Consider the following 21,217-nt stretch of genomic DNA (forward strand, 5'->3'; position numbering starts at 1 on the left):
GAATTGGCATAATATATGTGAATAACTTTATAAATAAGAACAAAGCAAATTGGAAAGATGAAAAAGAATAGAATATATTATAAGAAGACAACGAATAAATATGAAAGATGTAAATTAATATATATATTTTATAAATCAAGTCAGTTATCACATGTAAGTTAATACGAAAATTAAGGAAGTCAAAGCACGGATACAAGATTGTGTCTTTGAACAGATAGTGCATCTGTATGATTGATTTACCATTCCTATAGGGGAAATTTTGTTTACATCAGTGGCGAGCGCGTTCTGATCGACGCCCCACAGCACTTTTTGGTTGCGCAGTTTAACTGTAGCACCTACTTGGATGCGCATGTCAATCGGCTGCACCAAGTATACACTCTGTTGTACCTAGTTAGTGGTGGCGCGTTCCGATCGAAGCCCCAAGGGAGTATATTAGTATTATTCCCAAAGCTTGGAGGAAAAAGTTGGAAAAGGATAAAGGCATTCGTTAAATAGTCAAAACCTAAATTGAAATCCAGAGGGAAGTTTACAAAGAAGATAAGAAGGAAGTCCCGATCCAGAACGCCCATTGAGAAGGAAGTCCATATCCTCCATATTAAGAAGGAAGTCTAGATCCAGACCGTCCACTGAGAAGGAAGTTCCGATCCAGGCCGTCCATCAAGAAGGAAGTCCCGACCCAGAACGTCCATTAAGAGGGAAGTCCAGACCGCCCATTGAGAAGGAAGTCCAGACCGCCCATTGAGAAGGAAGTCCCGATCCAGATCTGCCCACTACGAAGGAAGTACATATAGAAGAATATCCAAATAAAGAAAATAAATAATAAAAAGAATATTGAGATGAAAATTCACTGTAACGAGAAAATTATAGAAGAATGTAGCTTACCATGTAAAATTCTTACTCCATGTATCCTGTTTTAAATAATATATTCGTTTAAACGTCTCCATTGGAAGGCATCCTGTCTGGTTTCGTTGTCTACAAAGAACCCTACCCTGTAGATAAGCTAGCTGAGTTTTAAGTTTAAGGTTTATGTACCTTTGCACCAAATGAAGGTAGCAACATGTTTCGTCAGGTTCTTCTTCAAGTAAAGTCTTATCAATAATGGTTAGAACATAATTCACTTTAATTGGAAACTAGTAAGTCTTATACACGGTAGCTGCAATTAATTAAAATCTTTACTTTGCTGGCTGAAATTACTTCTTTCTTCTACTATAATACTAACTATTGACTGTTCGTTTTTGATGATTAATTGAATAATAAACTAGAATTAATTGTAGTAATAAATTAGAAACCACATTAAAGTGTCAATAAGAATTGTTCCACAATAAATCAATAAAACAAACTGAAAATACAATTATGGTTGTGTTTGTCAGAACTTATTACTTAGGGAGTGTCATACTGTTTCTAGGTCTAAAATCTTTTAATTAGTTTTCATTTTCAATCTCACAATGCAAGAATATATAATTTAAATGCTTTTATTGAAGATAGTGTGTTCTATCATTCTAACACACTGATTGATCAAGTTACGGCGGATATAAGACAAACATATTTTTCTTATTCTTATTAACTTATAAAGTGAAATTTGGCAGTTATGCATCTTTGGCATTCTCACTTTTGCTTAATCCACAGTCCAGTGAGACATATTGCTACACTATTGGGAATTTTTCCTTTTGTATGTAAGGCAAGAGGCAGTTCCAAAAACCTTCGTGCATCAAAGTATTTGTTGTTGTACAGTTTCTTGTTGCTTGTAACATTACTTTTCTTTACCACTCTCTTAGTTATAACACTTCCACAGCAAGTGGAAATTAAACTATATGCTATCATGGGTTCCACATTAAACATGTTTGCCTATTTCCTTCATCCACTGTCCACAATTACAACTTCAATAATCTATCTCTCCTCCACTCTTCTCAAAAGAGATATGTTATCCTCTCTTGTATGGAAATATCACCAAATGAGCAAGAGAATAACAGTTGAGCCAGAAATGTGCAAACAGTTCCTAAAACAATCATGGCCAAAAGCATTTCTCATGTGTGTTTCGACTTCATATCTCTTGTGCAATTTCTTAGCTACAGTTTTCATTTTAAGATTTAAGTTACATGCTTTGCTTATAGGCACTTACATGTTACCTTTCATTGTTTGTGTAACAGGAGAATCTCTATATACAGATTTAGTTTATATTTTGAATCAAAGATACTCTTATATTAACAGAGAAATTGCTGATTTAGACCGATATCTCACAAAGCATGCAAATAGGAAAAAGGGATTTAGATTTGTACGCAATCATCAAAGTATTAATGTTGTAGTGAAGAAAGGGTATAAAGTTAAATTAGTGGAAAAGGTGGAGGTCCTCCATGGCTTATACAATACTCTTGGTGACATAGCTGACGTTTTAAATCAATTTTTTGGTTTACCTCTGCTATGTGGTATGGCATCGTTACTTTTTTCCTTGTTGATAAATGTGTATTCAATTATAATCATTTTAAGTGATGACTTCTACCGATTCCCCAAATCTGTTATATTACTTTGCGTGCTGTACCTTCTTGTATATGCATCAATGCTACTGATGATCACTGTATGCTGCAACAGTTGCTCAAAACAGTTAAATTATGTTAATATCCTTTTTGTTAGTATGTTAAATTAGAGAAAGGCCAACTTATTTTTATGTAACACTGTTCCATTGTTGAAATATATATATTCATTCACTTTGAATGTCTATTTTAATAGATACACCACCTTAGTTATACTTCGGAGTCATCTCTGACTTCTCTCAATCACCTTTCGTATATGACAAGAGGATGTCTTGCTAAGTTTTAGTGCATGGAAATCAGAGCCCAGTTTTACCATCCCGTTACGTTTCCTGTTGAGTGCAATGGTGTCACACGGCCCAGCTCGTCGCCGAATTCGCGCAAATCCAATGTCAGTCGCCTGCTAGTTCCTCCCAGTTTGATCATAGAGACCTTTTTTTCAGCCACCATGTTTACAACCACAGCAGGGTTTCTGTGACATCAAGATGAAACTTCTCAGTGTCTGCTATTTCCAGCACTGTAAAGCATGTACAGCTCTTGTTTTAAAGAGGAAAAACATATTGAAGAGTATCGCAACACAACTTACATACAATACATGGATGTAATGATGCATAGAAAAAAAAATATAAGTAAGGAAAAGCAGAAATTTATGCACGGTTAGTGCTGGAGAAAACTGGAAAAAAAACAACCCTGGAACCATTGTATTTCCTTCATAGTATTTCTCCTTTTAATTTTTTGGATCTTTTGGTTCAAGTCAGAGAGAACCTTTTCCTAGCACATCTTACCTTCACACTAGGAATGGCCAAAAATATCAGAATTCTGGAAAATTTAAAATCTTGATTCGGAAATTTTAGTACCCAGATTTTGGAGGCAATCCGAATTTCAGATAGAGAGGTTTAACAATTTTTCCATTTTTCAGGTAGAATTTAACGAAGTTACGTCTTCCTCATTTTACAATCATATACTCTGTAGAAAAAAAAATATGGATTTGGCCATCCCTACTTCATACATCATGTATGAACACTGTTACCATCATCATCAATGTAGGAATGGTGCCTTTTCTTCGGTCTGTTCTTTGATGTAATTCCTAGTAATTTGGATTTAAAATTATGTTCGTAATATTAGTAAAAAAATGTTAGCAACCAGAAATTTTGTATTTTCGATGGGATTTGCTCTCCCAATTTTTCGGAACTTCTCATTGGATGAAAATGTATGGTAAACAAACTAAGATTTTTTTGTTTTCTTGAGATAGTGTGGACATGCGCTTACAGCACCGTGAGATGATGATATACTAGAATATAAATCACATAACATAACGCATGACCTTGTTACCATGGAGAATGGAGAAATGCTTATTTTTACCTAAATTAGGTTGTTAGCATTGTGAATATAGGAATATTTTTAATGGAATATCTTCATTTATTAAGTAAACTTTGATATTTTCACTTTCCTTCATTTTCATCCAAAGATGAAAACTAATTTGTGACAAATACTATTACCAAGGGTTAGGTTTGGTAATCCTTTAAAGTTTACTTTGTAAGTAATATGACATTACACTTGTCTCATGTTTGTATGCTTCACAGCCCAGTGAGATATTTCTCTGTTATCATTGGGATTTATTATTTTGTGTGCAAACATAATGCTAATTCTACATCTATAGACATATCTAAGTTTCTTCTTGGGCATTGTTTTTGTTTTCTGTCTGGGTGATATGGCTGTATTCTGTCATGCCAATACTGAGACTGAAATGTTTGCAACATTGGGCACAGCATGGAACACATATAGTTATTTCATGTCTCTTTTATAGAGAAATATAACATTGATTTTGTATTCTGAAGCAAAAGACAATGGTGTCAATTGTTCAAAAACTAAATCAAATCAGTTGCTACAATACATCTTATGATATTTTCCATGCCCTATTTTATTTTGTTCATGTTGAGACTTATACTTTTGACTACATACAGTGGCATTGTCTCACAACAGGTAAGTGCTAATATACAAGCAATTTTAATAGCATTACATATTTTAAAGCATGTTAATGCTAAGCTGTCTCTACCAAGGCATGACAAAGATGGAGAATGTTTTAGCCCTGCCTTCACACCACTAGTATGTCTTCATGGTCTAATGTAATACACAGGGGATGGCTTTACCTTCTACCTTTCAGATAGGAATGTCGCACTGTGAGACCTGAATCCAGTTATGTGAAAAAAAAAAGGAAAACAAAACATAAATATTTTATTCATACGTAGGTGTTCTAATTTTGTTGTACACTACTAATCAGGATCATTTTGCAAATATTTACTGCTACATGTACGTTTCAAATTGGTACAAAAAGACAAAAATTAACAATACAAACATGTAACTGGGGTAGAATTTGGGGATTTTTTTGTGTATTTACGTGTGTATAGTGCACGTGCGTGTATAATGCGCACCCTGGTTTTTGATGGATAAAAGTGACAAAAAATTATATGTCGTATATAATGCGCAGTACAATCCAGTTTCAAGAAATGGCTTCCTTAGTTGTAGGTTGTAAAGTGGTTGCTATGTCGATCAAGAGTGAATGATGTCATACCTATTCAATGAGTCTCTGTTGCTATGTGGATCAATATCAAAATATCCTCTTGTGTAAACAATAAGTCTCCAACCCATGCCACCTCCCCCCTCTCCTTCCATTGTGTTTAGCATCCCTAAGTTTTCACTCTTTAACCACCTTATTTATTCTGTAATAGATCAAAATTACATTATGGATTTACAGTGCTCAGGAAGTTATTTTCTATTGTTTCTCACCCAACAAATACTGCTGATATGCATCCTATGTCACAGAAGGTGCATGCTCAAATTCCGCCAGAGTTGCACTGCTTTTCTTGGTGTTGCAGAACATTACATTACAAAATGAAAAAGCGTGTGAAATGGTCTTCAAACTTTTATACGTGGTTTTGCTCATTCCTCCTTTTTCTAAAAGAACTTTAAAATATATACTTTTTCTTTCCGTGACTACTGTAACATTTATACGAGGCACATTCAGGACCTTCGAAATAGCAGTTAGCAGCACAATATTTCTTTCATTAAGGGATTTGCATACTCCATGTACGTATGTCATATTATTTGGCCAGTAATACATTTGAATTTTTATTATCTTTTTCCTTATGTTTTCTTTCATCCAAAGTACCATAAAAATCAGAACGTTCCTTCATTTTTTGATGAACTTATTTCAACCGCATGTCACATTAGTGTCTTTATCTTGTATGGAATACTGTTTCCATATTCAGAATCTGCAGGATTCAAGCTTTACAACGATATATAACATGATAGGGTTCCATAAACATGAAAAATCAATGCAATTGTCCGAAAATCAAGGAAGGACCCTGTACGGTTTCATGTTGGCTGTCTGAATTATTCCGTGAATAATACACACCACAGTTTTTGGGGGCAAAAATTTTGGAAAAAAGTGCGCATTATACATGAGTAAATGCGGTACTCTACTTTTGAGATCATTGGGAATATTACCCATTTCCTTAATTGGTATGAAAATCAATCATAAGTAATCAATAAATGTAGTCTTGTTGACAATGATAATATGATTGCCTCAATGTCAATTATGATCATTTCACTTGTCAGTTGTTTCATTTAATGTCACACCATTAATTTTCCACAAAATGGTTGTGATGACCTTTTCTGTACTTTGTGTCAAGAGTTTGTCTTCCCTACTTATGTGCAAATAAGATGATATCGCTTTTTAAAATTTGACACATTGAAATATGCTGTAAGAAGCGCTTCATATTTTCAAGAAATCGTTTCTGTAAATGTGTTAATATTTATGCTATGCAAAGCTCCATGATGCATCATCATATTTGTATTTTTCATGGTCCACTAAGATACATTTTCACAGCATTTGGTATTTTCCATTTTAGATACAACAATAATGGAAACCCTCCCATTAGCATAGTCAAGATACTCCTTGTACATAGCTTATTCACTTCTGTGGCACTTGTATGCTGCATGGTTGAAACTATTTTGCTTTTCCAGACTAATGATGAATTCTCAACATTAGTAATTGTAGGTACAACATGGAGCATCTATATTTATTTGGTGACCTATTTGTTGAGAAATATAACAGCATTGTTGTACGTTGGCATTTTTCTTGTAAAGAGAAAGACTATTGTTGCTATTCTATCAGAGATTGATCAAATTGGCGACAAGCTTGCATTAGGGTCAGAATTTTGCAAAAAATTTCTGAGACTTTCATATTTCAAATTGATGCTAATATTTTATACTACACTTCTATTCTCTGTTAATATCAGCTTTTCGTACATAAATAACACAGATACTTTCAATCCAGTATTTCCAATTTCCTTTGTGTTTCCTTTGTGTGTTGGCTGGGTAAGCGAAGCTTACTATACTGATTTTGTGTATATTTTACATCAGAGGTATTCTCACATCAACAATGAAATCATTGTAATGACTGATTATTTTCAGGAACTTCAAGCAAATGATACCGATTCTGGGTTTCAATGTACCGATAAAATTTCAGATCTTGCAACAAGTAATGTTTGCTTTGAGAATGCCATCAAAGTACTCCATAATGCATTCAACTCTCTTACTGATGTAGTTGAACTTCTGAATTTGGTTTTAGGTTTTCCTATCTTGTGTGATTTGTTATCAATTTTCCTCTCTCTTTTGATGAATCTGTATCATGTACTGAGCATTATAGCAGAAAGTAGTAACCATGAAATGTCAAACTCAATAGATCTTCTTTTATTTTCTATCCTATATTTCTTCATGTATATGTCAAGGCTCTTACTCCTGACAGTGCATTGCAACTATGCCTCAAAACAGGTAAATATTGAGTTACAAATGTTCGATTACATAATTTACTTGTCGATTTTAATTTGTACACTGCAACCACATAGCAATTGGATCATGGGATGTTGAAAAATTTATTCAAACTTTTTTTTTTTTATCTTTAAGAAACTAATATTGCTCAACATTTTCTGGACATGCAGTAATATTAAAAATGCTTATAATTTTGCGCACACATTGTTTTGGCATTTTGAAAAGAGGAAGAACAAAAAATGTGACTGGCAACTGTACAAGATGTATTTGTGGTTTCCTTTATGTAACAAATTTTTTAATCAATTGTTCACACACGTACCTTCTACAGTACTATATGTATAGAAACTCTAGTGTTTCAAAATTTAACTTGTGTTCACTTGATGGATTTGGATACAATGATTATACGTTTCAATAGTAATACGAGGCATATTTGGAAAGTAAGTACCGAAAGGGTGTAAAAAATAAAGTAAAATAGTTCCATACCTTTTTCTATTTTCATTGCATTCTACAGACCTTAAACTACTTTTCTACGTAGTTTCCACCATTGTTCAAGCATTTGACGTAGCGTGGCACTAGTTTTTGTATCCCATCATCATAGAATGTTCCCGCCTGTGACGAAAGCCATCCATGCACTGCTGCTTCGATGTCGTCATCCTCGTCGAAACGCTAACCAGCAAGAAACTTCTTCTTCAGATGAAGAAAGAGATGGTAGTCACTTGGTGCCAAGTCAGGGCTGTTGGCAGATGAACAAATTGTTACCAGCTGAATGACGTGATGACATTTTGAGTTTGTTGGGACGTATGCAGACGAGCATTGTCGTGAAGCAACACAATGCCTTCGTTAAGCATTCTGCGCCTTTTGTTTTGAATTGCACGATGTAGCCGGATTAATGTGTCACAGCAGGCATCTTTGTTGGTGGTCTGTCCTCTAGGCAAGAACTCAACCATTCTTGCATAGAGAAAACAAATCACAGACCGGACTTCACAGTCGGCGGGCCGATTGATTTTCTTAAACATTTCAAACCTTCAGACAACTACGAAGAAAAGGAATGACCTGCTCCCACGCGTGCCTGTGGCTAACTAATGGATGAAGGACGACAGCGAGAACTCACACGGTCGCGACTGCATCGCTACAGCGGCAATATTTGCAAACGGTACTTACTTTACGAATATGCCTTGTAACAAGCTATAATGAAGAGGCACATAAGTTCTTAAATGTAGCTACATATTTATAGTCATCTTTTTTTTTACATTTTAATATTGAATATCTTTATCGATAGGGTTAATAATCAGGTATTCAATTACAGGCTGCAAGAACAGCTTCTTTGCTGCAGAAGCTTAACAGAAGGTCATTGAGTCCAGCAACAAAGGAAGAAGTAAGAATGCTCTAACATACTTTGTTATTCATATCCCTCTGTAGTGCATCCTTCCGTGTTACTTAAATGATTTTATTGCTTGCAAAAGTCTTATGGGCACCATAGTTGAAACCTGAGTTTGAATATTTGAGCATGAACTGAGGAAATTTCAGTAAAATAATGTTCATTTGCTGCTAGTTCATTTCACATCTACCAATTTTTTAATGAATTTTGATTGTTTTTTCTCATAATTTATCATTTTGCAATTTGCACAAAATATACTAATACCTACCATAGAAAAATTGTGTGTACAATTACATAAATTTGAAGAAATGTAAGGCTTACACATGAGCGCAACTTGACAAGAGCATGAGGGACATTTTTCAATAAAAGAAACTACAGAGTTTCATCATAAAAAATTAATGTTGGCTGTCAACAGTACTGTATAGACAATATCCATTATGAAATTCTTGATTTAATGCTTGATTTAATACTTGATTCAAGTCTCCACGAATATTAAGATATCAATTTGGCCATTCTTCTTGTGGCTTCTTTCGACATTACCTCAAGAAGCTGTTAAAAGTGTGGCAAAATCATTTGCTCATTAAAATGTATTGTGATACCACTTATAATATATACTATAATAGATAGAAAAACTATCTTCTTCCATGGAAAATCAATATCTTTAGGTTCACTTCATTCAAGTTACCACCTGTGACATATATTTTCCTTTAAATGTTTCCAGATCTATATGTTTTCAATGCAGTTGGCCAGCAGAAAAGTAGAATTTTCAGCATGCGGATTCTTTCCTATTGACTTCACACTACTGTATTCGGTAAGTAGTAAGGTTTAAAATTCAATATTGCTCTTTAATTTTGCCTTAGAATATGCTGTTAGGAAGATAAAAGAAACTAACAAAGGACTAAAATTAAACGGTGTGACTCAGTTGTTAGCACATGGAGATGATGTAGACTTATATGGGAATGATATAAATACAATTAAGAATAATGCTAAAATATTTTTTCAAAACTGCTAAAGAGATAGGTTTGGAAGTTAACAAAGAAAAATCTAAATATATGCTTACAGGCTGAAACCAAGTGTTAGGTAATAATCAAAATCTAATTATTGATAACAACTCGTTTGAACCAGTTTCCAAATTCAAATACTTAGGAGTAATATTAACAAATGAAAATTATATTAAAGAGGAAATAAAAAGTAGGCTTAATTCAGGAAATGCATGTTACTTTTCTATTCATAAACTTTTGTCTTCTTGTTTAATATCTAAGAAACTAAAAGTTAAAATATACAAAACAGTAATTTTGCCTGTAGTATTATATGAGTGTGAAACTTGGTCCCGTACATTGAAAGAAAAACATAAATTGAGAGTATTTGAAAATAAGATCCTTAGGAAAATATTTTTACCTAAAAAGGGATGAGGAGACAGGTGAGTGGAGAAGGTTACATAATTTAGAACTACGTACATAATTTGTATTCATGTCCAGATATTATTAGAATAATTAAATCAAGATGACTTAGGTGGGCAGGCCATGTGGCACGAATGGGAGAGGAAATAGGAGTTTACAGGATTCTTGTTGAGAAACCTGATGGTAAGAGACCTGTAGGAAGGCCAAGACGAAAATGGAGGGACAACGTTGAGATGGACCTAAAGGAAATCGGTAGGGATGGAAGATCTTGCTCAGGATACGGACAGATGGAAGGCCTGTGTTGCTACAGCCATGAACCTTCGGGTCTAAGAAGGCTAGAGAGTTAGTTAGTTAGTTAAGTAGTAAGGTTTAAAGATCCACATTTCATATCAAAATGACAATCTCTCTCTATCTTTCTCTCTCTCTGTCACACACACACACACATGCACACAGAAGGAGGGAGAGTGTCATCTTAGAACAGGGACACACTATATAACTTTTCTTTTTAAATTTTCCTATTTAATGCCTCATTCTGATGCTATGAGCCCTAAAAATAACATTTTCTATCTATACAAATGTGGTACAAATAGTTTGTTACTACTGACGTGTATTTTATCTGTTAGAAAGCAAGATTTTATGTACAATATGACATACAATATTACTAATATAGACAGGGCCATTACTGGCAATTAAAATAACATTTTATAACTAATTAAAATAATAATAATCCACCTTGAATACTAGATGATGATATTAACTATTCCTATTCAAGTATGATTTATTCTCTATTCAACATGAAAGATGTGATAACAAGGAATATTAGGAAGAATTGATAAAACCCTATTTTATTAACTTGTCTCTACCATTTCCTTTGTTGCACTTTGTGCAAATATTCAAAGTTACTGGTAAATACCTAAATTTTACATTTCATGTGTGTGAGAGGTATTTGAAAAGTAAGTACAGTTAGGCTAATTAAAGAATAATGACTTATCTATAATTGATTGATTTTTGTCGAAATTACTATTCCTAACATTACTTTCTTACTGTTTTGATATTAATGTAGGCATTTATCATAATGAAATACCAGTTTTTGTATTCCTGAAATATTGATTATGATAACAATAATTTGAAAATAAATTATTCTAACCTGCATAACCTAACCAAACATATGTGTTGCAAATTTGAAATTAATAGAATTTCTTTTCTTCTTCACTTAGATGGTTGGCACAATGGCAACATACTTGGTAATTCTTATACAATTCAAAGAAACACAGCCTTCGATGCCCAATATCGGTACCACTGAAGCAGTATACAACTCTTCTTCAACATTGCCTTATTACCTATGATCACAAGAGAGCACTTCGTTGACTTATCCATGTTTAGTATAAAATATGCTTGGATGTAATTTGCAATGTAATTGTGATTGAGTTGGTATTTTTAAGTCCACTTTGTGCACAATAAGGCTAATCGGGACTGGACCTACAGTTCAAAGAGGGATCCGAACCACTATGTACCTCCACCAGGTATAGTGCTAGTCTTCTAAGCATCACCAGTTCGGTATCTTTGACACAACCCCAGAGGAAGCTGACTGGACACGGATCTGGTTTCGACACCTGTTTTCCAGCAAAGCACTGTTGTCACTTTTACCTGCAGTGTTTAGACATCCATTCATTCACTGCGACATTTACTCCCATGGTCTTTATAAAATGGAAAAAAAAAAATAGCACAACACAATAATACAACCTAGCAAAGATAACACAACCGCAACCTCACATTCAGTAATCTCGAAAGAAACAAAATTGTCAAAACTCTTATACTCTACACGTGGAGTAACAGGATACGGTCAGTTCTTGGACGGACATAGTGGGAAAGGTTTCAGGGGAGGATTTACTGGACTCCACGTGGACTTGATATATGGTTGCAAGAGGGAAAACTGATCTTTCGGAACTTTCTTTGAAGTAAAGTGAGGTTGCTTTGAAGACCAGAACTATATCAAACCCAGGACCCCTAGATTACAAGGCAACGATGCTACCACTGTGCCGTCGGGGAGGCCCTGCTCTATCAATGTAATTGTAAATATTTGGAAGTTTACATTGGATACATGTTGATTTTAGAAGATATGTAAATTGCATGTTTTAATGTGAACATCAGGCCATGGAATGTGAAGAAGTAAATGCATTTATGAAAGAAATCCCTGACAGCTTTTCATACATGTGGATATATTATAATCATTTTTTTTTTAGACTTTGTATGTGTTGTTCTAAAATACTATAACACAGATGTCAGCAAACGTTTCTATAGTCATAGTGTCTGGGAAGAGAATGCGAGACAACACACAATAATATAAAAATAAATTCTGACAGTTTGCCTATTTCTCAGGCAAGAATGGAGGAAAGCTAAAAACAAGTGTGGAAAGTCAGCACATGCGTGCTTACGGACTTCAATAGGTACAGTCATGTTCCATTCAGAACATAGAGTTAAATTTCAGCTATTTTTTGGAAGATAAGTGTTTGGTGTAGAAATAAATATGTCTACTGTAATGGTAAAATTTAGAATTTGCTGATGTTTCTTACAACTGATATCAATGATTTCATGGGAAATTATGATTTGAGTAGGGTTTGTACAGCCAATGGGTAAGATAATGGTAAGCAAATTGTCCATCGCTACTTTCATTCTTTTTTTATTGTACTGCTTCAAGGAATAGAATTCTCTTCATGCGAAGCAGATGTTGTCCTCAGCATATTGGCATTTTTATTTCAATTCACGAGTATCACATTATGGAAAATTGACTGTATGATGATGGCGATTGACAATTAGCCTACTGTTACTTTAGCCATTGGGCATACGTGAATTTCTTGAATTTCATGACAGTGCTTTCAATAGAAGAGAGCTTCAAACCTTGGTTCCTTGCTCTGTAACACAATTTTTTTTAAAATTTCCTAATATGTATTATGAAGTATTAATTTCAAACGCCCACTGCCTTCAAAATTTGTTCATTTATTTATTAAAATATTTATGCGTGTATCAACAATACTGCCTATTTGCACTTATCTCAAGATATTAGGATGTTCCATTAACAAAAACCTTCAAAATTATTAGGTGGTGTGACCATAACAGAAAACTTGGACAATGAAAAATATTTTCTCTTCTAGTAAATACATGGGTGTGCTTCACCATGAAAACTGATGATGTCAATAGTTTCAATCAAGATTTTAGTTGTGTTTCATGTATTTTATGTCAATTATTTACTTCTTTTCACTTAATCACAAAACCAAGGGTGAATGATGAATTAGTCAACTACACAAAGAAATGTAGTTACAAAACATGCAGAATTCAAATATAAGACACCTGACACCATGCAGTTTTGTGTATATTTAAGTGGCCTAGATATGCTTAACATGTATAACAACTGTAACAGGACATTTGTTTCCTTCATTTACCACTAAAAAGCTGCATTGTTTCCAAGACGTGGTTCTGAAACAACACAAGTCAGGATTTGCTTATATTTTAACACATTAGATTGTAAGGTAGTGTTAATTTTTGAATCACAGCGAGGTTGTAGTAACATATTTTGTAACAAGTAAAATCTTAGGAATAAAAATTTTGTTCTTTGACAAAAGGCTGCTGTCATTTATGAGACAGGAAAGGTGGATGGCTACGAGTAAATAACACTTCCCTCCCCTTTTTATAGTGTACATTGAGAAAAGGCACAGTAAGAGTAGGGTGACCATAATATTTTGACCAAAAAACGGGAGATCCCAAGGAGATCAGTTTACCCCCTCCTGAAAAATCGGTTACGCCAAATTTGCAATTATTTTTATAATTAATGTATTATTATTATTGCTTATTAAAGGATGGATCACATAAATCATACATCATAAACAATAAGTGAAATATAATTTCCCTTTGCCAAAAGGTATTAATTATTATAATCTGGTCTCTTCTGTTAGTCCTACTCTGAAATTGACAAGTGCCACAAGTATTTATCAGAAGAACCGATCTTCTTGAGAGCAGTTTTATTTTTCACCAACCGTTTATAAATCTTCCTGAAAACCTAACCCCACATTATCACACGCAACAGAAGATTTGTCTCTTGCGTTTGTGTCAAGATGCAGCAAATTTAAATTCTTGTTGCAATTCCGTATTGAAACTGCACATTCGCTTCTTGGCCATGCTTATTCACTGCTCTACAAATAACAGAACACGCACAAAACAATACAATATGTATTTTTTTTTAGCATTAAATGTCTCTCAAATTTAAACTTGGTTATCAAGATAACTCCTAGACTTTTATAAAACGGGACAAATAGTAGCTTTTTAATAATATCGACGGGAAAAACCGAGACACGCCTATGAAGTAGGACTGTCCTGGTCAAAATGGGACGTATGGTCACCCTAAGTAAGAGTCACTTGCAAGGATTTATACAATTTCCTCATGGAATATTTTTAATGTATTTGTTGTTTCCTGGTTGCTCTATGAAAAGATAAGTGTTTCGAAAATCTGAAGCCATGGTTCTTGTAAATTTCATTTCCATGTGAAGTTTTCCTGCTTCCCTTTGGATCGAGCTGGTTCCCCATGGAGGGCAAATGAAGTTTACTAGGTGTGTGGATCCTGTACCCACACTCCTGTACCGATCATCCCTTCTGGAATAAGGTCCTTTTCCCATTTTTCACCTGTATGTTCTACGGATGGTGATATCCTGTGAATCTGCTGCTCTGGAAGACCTTCAACTTGAAAAACTAACAACAATGTGGAAAAAGTGTGAACTCTTGTGCAGTCCACACATCAACTGACAGTAACAATAATAGGGGATGAATTGAATTTGAACTATACCACCATTCATCAGATTTTGACATGGGAATTGGGCATGAGGAAAATGTGCTCGAAGATTGTTCCCAAAAGAAACTAATAATAATAATAATAATAATCATCGAACAGAAGGGCAACCAGATGTGTGCTGTGATCTGAAATGCATTTAAAATGGCAGGCACTTATTGAACAATGTGATTGCAGGTGACGAATCATGGATCTTTGAGTACAATCCCAAAACAAAACATCCAAGTCAGTAATGGCACACAAATTCAAGGGAATTAGAAATCAAATCCATACTCCTCTGCTTTATTTAGTTGGAAGATTGGCCATAAGAAATCTGTGAATCGAGGACAAACTGTCAATCAGTTTTACTTGCACAACATTCTTGAAGAAAAAAAAAATAGTAATTTGCATGCACCCGGGCATTGCCAATACATAATTGGATGTTTCACTATGATAGTGCCCCTGGTCTCACAGTGATTTCTGTGAATACATTTTTGGCTAAAAAGCTCATTCCTGTAGTTCCTCATCCCCCTACTCCACCAATCTGACTCTCTGTTCCCCAAATTGAATATCCACCTCAAAGGATGCCATTTTGGGAAAATGAGAAAGCTTTTCTCCCACGTAGCCAAATGGTTTACACTCTCACCTCTTAAGCGAAGGAATCCGGGTTCGCTTTCCGCTGAGAACCAAAATTGTCGGCGTTGACGCAGCATAATCAACTAAAGGCGATTCCAGTTCCAGACTTCCTCCACTATGAAAAGTAGGAGCAATATCTCTCTTTGTGTTGAAGAAGATAATGTTGCTTTGTTATTTGAACATATAAGACAGAGCTATGTTGAAACAGTCTCGTTACTTTATTTACAGACAAGACCTTGTATAATATAATTATTTGATTAGGTTTAAGAAAACAAAAATGCATTACGGAATAATGTAGTCAGCTGTTTACTCTATTTGTGGATGAGAGTTCTGCAATTTAAATATTGAAAATGTATAAATAAAGGACAAAGAAAGTTAATTTTACAAACTATTTGAATACTACTATATCACTATCTCGGCCATATGCCATTTTGTATCCTAAACAAGTGCATGCAAAATTTTAAAGACGTTTGGTAAATCTGTTTATATAATTTATTTCTTGAGTCCTTCCAAACAATGTTTTTTTTTTTTATCTAAATGATTAAAATTTGTTATTTTCCAAGCAATGTCTGGAAGCCATAGTCGACAGTTGCAGGAAAACCTTTTTAATCTCTTGAGGTAGAGATATCACGATTTCTAAAAACATAATCCATATAATCTTTTATCCACTGTACTGACAAAAGTCAAACATTTCTATCATAAAATGTGACTGGTCAAATCTATAAAATTAATTTTAATTCGAAAATTGGTACAAAAATGTTTTCATGTAATGTTTGATGTTCTATTATGAAAAGTACTTTCTATCTTAGTTGTTATTTTACATCAATCATAGCTCATCATGACAATGTGTGTTTTTCTGCTTTGTTATGGAAATTAAATTGCTTGTCATATTAAAAGAATGCATTTTCATTAAAAATAAAGTATTATTCTGAACCCACCTTTTATTACCATTTTATAACACAATTTATTAAAGAAGTCCTATCTTAAGCATTCACAATTTGTACACCACTTGCAGAGCAAACATTTGTTCACTGAGGAAACAATGTCACGACAGAAAGACCACCATCAACAAACATAATCACATTTTTTTAACCCCCCCCCCCTCCCTTAACATACTCCACCAAAGTATTTAACTTCCTTTTAAACCTGATTATCAATTATTTAGAGTGGAATTAATTAATCACATTTAGTTCATTGAAACTGAACTGAATCGTCATATATCTTTGGAAGAGGTGTTTTTGTGAACTCCTGCCTTGGTCAAATCCAATGACTTGTTCCTGCCATGTGTGTTTCACACACAGTCCTATACGTTATTTCTCTATCGCTTTTGGAGTTTGGCCTTTTATATGCAGAGCAACACACACCTGTAGGGCTCTCCATGCATCCTCAATTCTTTTCGTGTACAGCTTGACACTTCTGTTGGCACAACTTGTCTCCACTGTATTCATGGCTGTTTATCTTTCCTCAATTGCTAGGGGGATGCTATACCCTATGTTTCACTCAAACTGGAATGTGCACGTTTTCATCCTCTATCACATTATCGGTTGTGTAGCTTCAATGATCTGCATTAGTCACTGCCTTTTAAAAAGGCAATTGATACTTACTATCATAACAGAACTGCGACAACTAAACAAGATACAAACGTTGAATCATGAGTCTTGCAAGCATTTTGCTAGGCAAGCATGGTTCAAGGTTAGCTTTATTATTATTTTCATGATTTACTGTGTACATTCCTTCATCACTGAAAGTCAAGATCCGCTATTTGCATTGTACATCACAATTTATTCAATATCACTATTCATATCCTTTGTAACTGAAATCCAATATACAGATATTGTTTATGTTCTGTATCAAAGGTATCTCCACATTAATGAGGAAATCAATGCTGCAATAGAAAATTTACCAAAATTTGGAAAAATGTCATTCAACTCTGGATTCAAACGTAGCAACTCAGTAACAGACCAGGCATGGCAGAAATCAGACAACAGCTATCTTAGCGAGAAACTTGTGGTTCTTCACGATATACATGCATCTCTTACAGACACTGTCGATGTACTGAACACTGCATTTGGGCTGCCTCTTTTATTCGATATATTGTCACTCTTTTTCTCCATTACTTTGAACCTATTTTTTGCAACAAATTCTATCGTTGAAAGCATGAATGATTCATTCACAGTTTGGTGTGGCATATCCAATTTTATCCTGTTTTCAACAAGAGTAGTACTTCTGAGTGCATGGTGCAATAAAGCTTCTACAGAGGTAAATTTAATATAATTCTGACCTAGAAAATACAAAGTGTATTCAACTGAAAATGCAAGTGCTCCAAAAGCACGGGTCACAAGGTGATAGATCTAGGCTGTAAGGAGGATGTTCCAGTGTTAGGTCTAAGCTCTAAGGAGGATGTTTCATCACACTCTGCCCCAATATGTTCTTCTGGAATCATATAACCACATGCAAATAAACATTGTCCTCCAGCATGGTGAATTTTAACTGTATATATCCTCTTAATTTTTCTGCAAGTTTATAACCTCCTACTAAAAAAAAAATGGATTTGTTGCCACTTGACCTTGTTTTGACAGATTCACAATTAGCACTAGCTGATCTGTAACTCAAGAAATGGGTTTCAGTTGAACACACACACTGAGTAATATTTATCACATAGACATATTTGAATATTTTGTGAGTTCCAATCACAGATGTGGAAAAAATCCTCATCAGAAAATAGGTGATATTCCAATTTATGTAACATTTACATTTGAAATAGCTTTTCTTAACAAATAGCCTACTGACTTTAAAATTCACAACTGATTAACTGAAAAAGATAAGTTTTCTCAAAACTAGAAATTTCACTTCACTAAAACACGAACTTCTACAGTCAATCAATGTTATCTGCATTTGTATTTGGCCATTTGACACTGTTTTTTTCTCTCTAGATTAACTGCAATGATGAAGATGAAAAATGAACTGCTTGTGAGGAAATGAACAATGAAATATTCATGCCTTACCCGGAATTGGTTTTATATGATGGCAAACTGTTTATCAGTTACTAATTTATATCCAAGTCAAGGTTGAAGTTCCTAGATGAGGTTTCACTGTGTCATTTTACTGGATTATAAGATGCAATAATAATTTAATTTGTACTAACAGGCTGCAAGAACTGCTCCACTGCTACAGAAACTAAACAGACGGTCAGAAAACCTGCCCACAAAAGAGGAGGTAAGGGAATTTAACTTATTTATGCAATTTTGTAAATAAGGATTCACTGTTAGTAAATAAGAAGGGGCAGCAAGACATTAATAAATGTTCGGCTCAGACCGGAAACAACGGAGATACCTGCTTCACCATAGTCTAGCACTAACTCCAAAAACTCTAACAAGAACAGACTGCCAACATATGTTCCAATCTTCTCTGATCAGTTTGGCTGTTTAGAATCAATTTAGATACCTTTCTACTGATTGGGCCAATAACTGAATGTGTAAATTCTTCATTCCAAACTGACTAGAACATCCTGCCTCTGTAATATGCCCTTCCTTTATCTGTTTGTAATATTTATTAATCCAACAGTAAAATTAGCAGTAAATTCAAATTTAAATTCAATTGGAAAGCTATTTGTTAGTATAAAAAAGATAGATTTTTTATACTGAATATTATAATACACAAATAATCCATCATTATTTTTGTTCTTCATTCCCTGCTGCTTTACAAAATGCAATTATGTTTATGCTTGAGCAAAGGCTGTCCTCTGTTTACTGGTATTTTTTTTCAGAGTGAATGAACATTGTGAATGAACACAATGATGGAGAATTTGCGTACTGAAAATCCATACTTGCATATTGATTATTCTTGTTTATTACTGACATAACTCATTTTTAAATTATAAAAATTACCTTCACAGTGTAATTAATACATAAAGAAATTATTTCAGAAACTACATGTTAAGTAATAAAATTTGGTATAGTGTAAATAGGCTAGGTAACCCATAAAAAATTGATTAACTGCTAGTTGTGTTTTTTTTTTTCAGATCTCCATGTTTTACAAACAACTTTCTTGTAGGAAAGTAGTCTTCTCTGCCTGTGGATTGTTTTCTATTGACTTCACATTGCTATATTCGGTATGTGTTTGCCTTTTGACAGATTGATTGAATTAGTTTAAATCTTACTTTGCTTTCCTGCCACTTTTGGCTAATCGCAAAGATGAGGATGAACGGTGATGAGATTGATTGATTTAATTGTTGCTTTAAGTTCACATTATGCACAGAAAGGCTAATAAAGACTGGACCTACAGTTTAAAGTGGGATCCGAACCACTATGTGCCTCCACCGGGTATCAAACCTGGGACCCCTTGATTACAAGGCGACGATGCTACCACTGCACCATCGGGTAGGCCTGAAATCGATAAGAGTACACCACACACACATATCGACAACACAACATGAGCCCCATTGTGGATTATACCACAGCCTTGTTAGTCTGCAACATGCAATCCAGGGTGTCTTCGCAAAGGGCCATGCTTTACACCCCATGTGTTTACCTATTCTTAACAGGTGTGAGTTAACCACAAATGACACATAATAATTACGATAATTGATTAAAAACTAAAAAATTAAACAACACATAATTTATTTCCTGATATTTTTGGCAATGTGTGTTCACCTGACTGTTTTTTTGAAAGTATTGCATGAAATAAGTGTGTTGTGGAATTTTTCAGTATCTCGCTGATCATGTTAATAATAGATGGTAGGACATTATATATTTTGTAAATAGTTATATTTTCAAATAAGAAATAATAATAACAATAGAAGTTATGTAGAGGCACCTTCCTTACTGTTATGCTAATAATTTATCATTATCTCAACACTGTTGTATTTACATTGCTAGTGGTTACATAGGTTCCAAACTGTCCTAATAATTTCAATTTGAAAAACAACGCAGTTTTCTTCCTTGGAAGAAAGGCATCCAAAAATGATGTATTTTTTAATAAGATGACTGATTTTTATTCAATTTGTGTTTACAAATAAACATGGCATTCACACTAATTCTTCAGAAGAATATAACATCACCTTAAGTCCACTTTATATCCAGCCTTGCAACGAATCTCTCTATCTCTCCTTATTTTCCCTGAGTGAAGCGTAGATTAAGGATAGAAAGCAGTACACTGAGCATTAAATATAGAAACCCTTGATTACAAGTTGACAGCATTAGCCAGTATACTATACAGGAGGCATAACAAATCTCAAAACGTACTACAATATGGTCTTATGTATTAGGTGTAATTGTATCACATCCTCTTGTTTATTTGCAGATGACAGGAACAATGGCAACATATTTGGTTGTTCTCATTCAACTTAAGGAAAAACTATGTACAGAAGAATACCAAAGAAACACAAGCTTGGATTACGTCAATTAATATTTCCTTGGCATTCTCGTGTACACAAGGAAATACTGAGTTTTAAAACTTTTTTTAAAAAACTTTTTATTTATGGTTGTGAAATAAAGGTCTGAAAAAGGATTAGGTATTTCTTGATATAAACCTTAAAAAAATGCACTTTATAAAACCATTATTATGTATAGGGTCATTCAAAATGAAGTTGACAACTAAATCTTAATTGTAATAGTAGTTTATAATTATT

General features: G+C 34.1%; 1 protein-coding gene across 1 annotated transcript in view; it reads left to right on the forward strand.

Annotated features, from left to right (window-relative positions):
- Nucleotides 1-20,994, forward strand: part of LOC146001786 (uncharacterized) — a 38,688-nt gene extending 17,694 nt beyond the window's left edge. Inside the window, exons 4-8 of the mRNA XM_083139507.1 lie at nt 8,665-8,733; nt 9,458-9,547; nt 18,736-18,804; nt 19,610-19,699; nt 20,890-20,994. Of these exons, the coding sequence (XP_082995633.1) occupies nt 8,665-8,733; nt 9,458-9,547; nt 18,736-18,804; nt 19,610-19,699; nt 20,890-20,994 (423 nt within the window). The remainder of the gene's footprint in view (nt 1-8,664; nt 8,734-9,457; nt 9,548-18,735; nt 18,805-19,609; nt 19,700-20,889) is intronic.
- Nucleotides 20,995-21,217: the final 223 nt, after the last annotated feature.

This window comes from Lepisma saccharinum, chromosome 17 (genome assembly GCF_977018435.1).
Source record: "Lepisma saccharinum chromosome 17, izLepSacc3.1, whole genome shotgun sequence".
Classification (NCBI taxonomy): Eukaryota; Metazoa; Arthropoda; class Insecta; order Zygentoma; family Lepismatidae; genus Lepisma; species Lepisma saccharinum.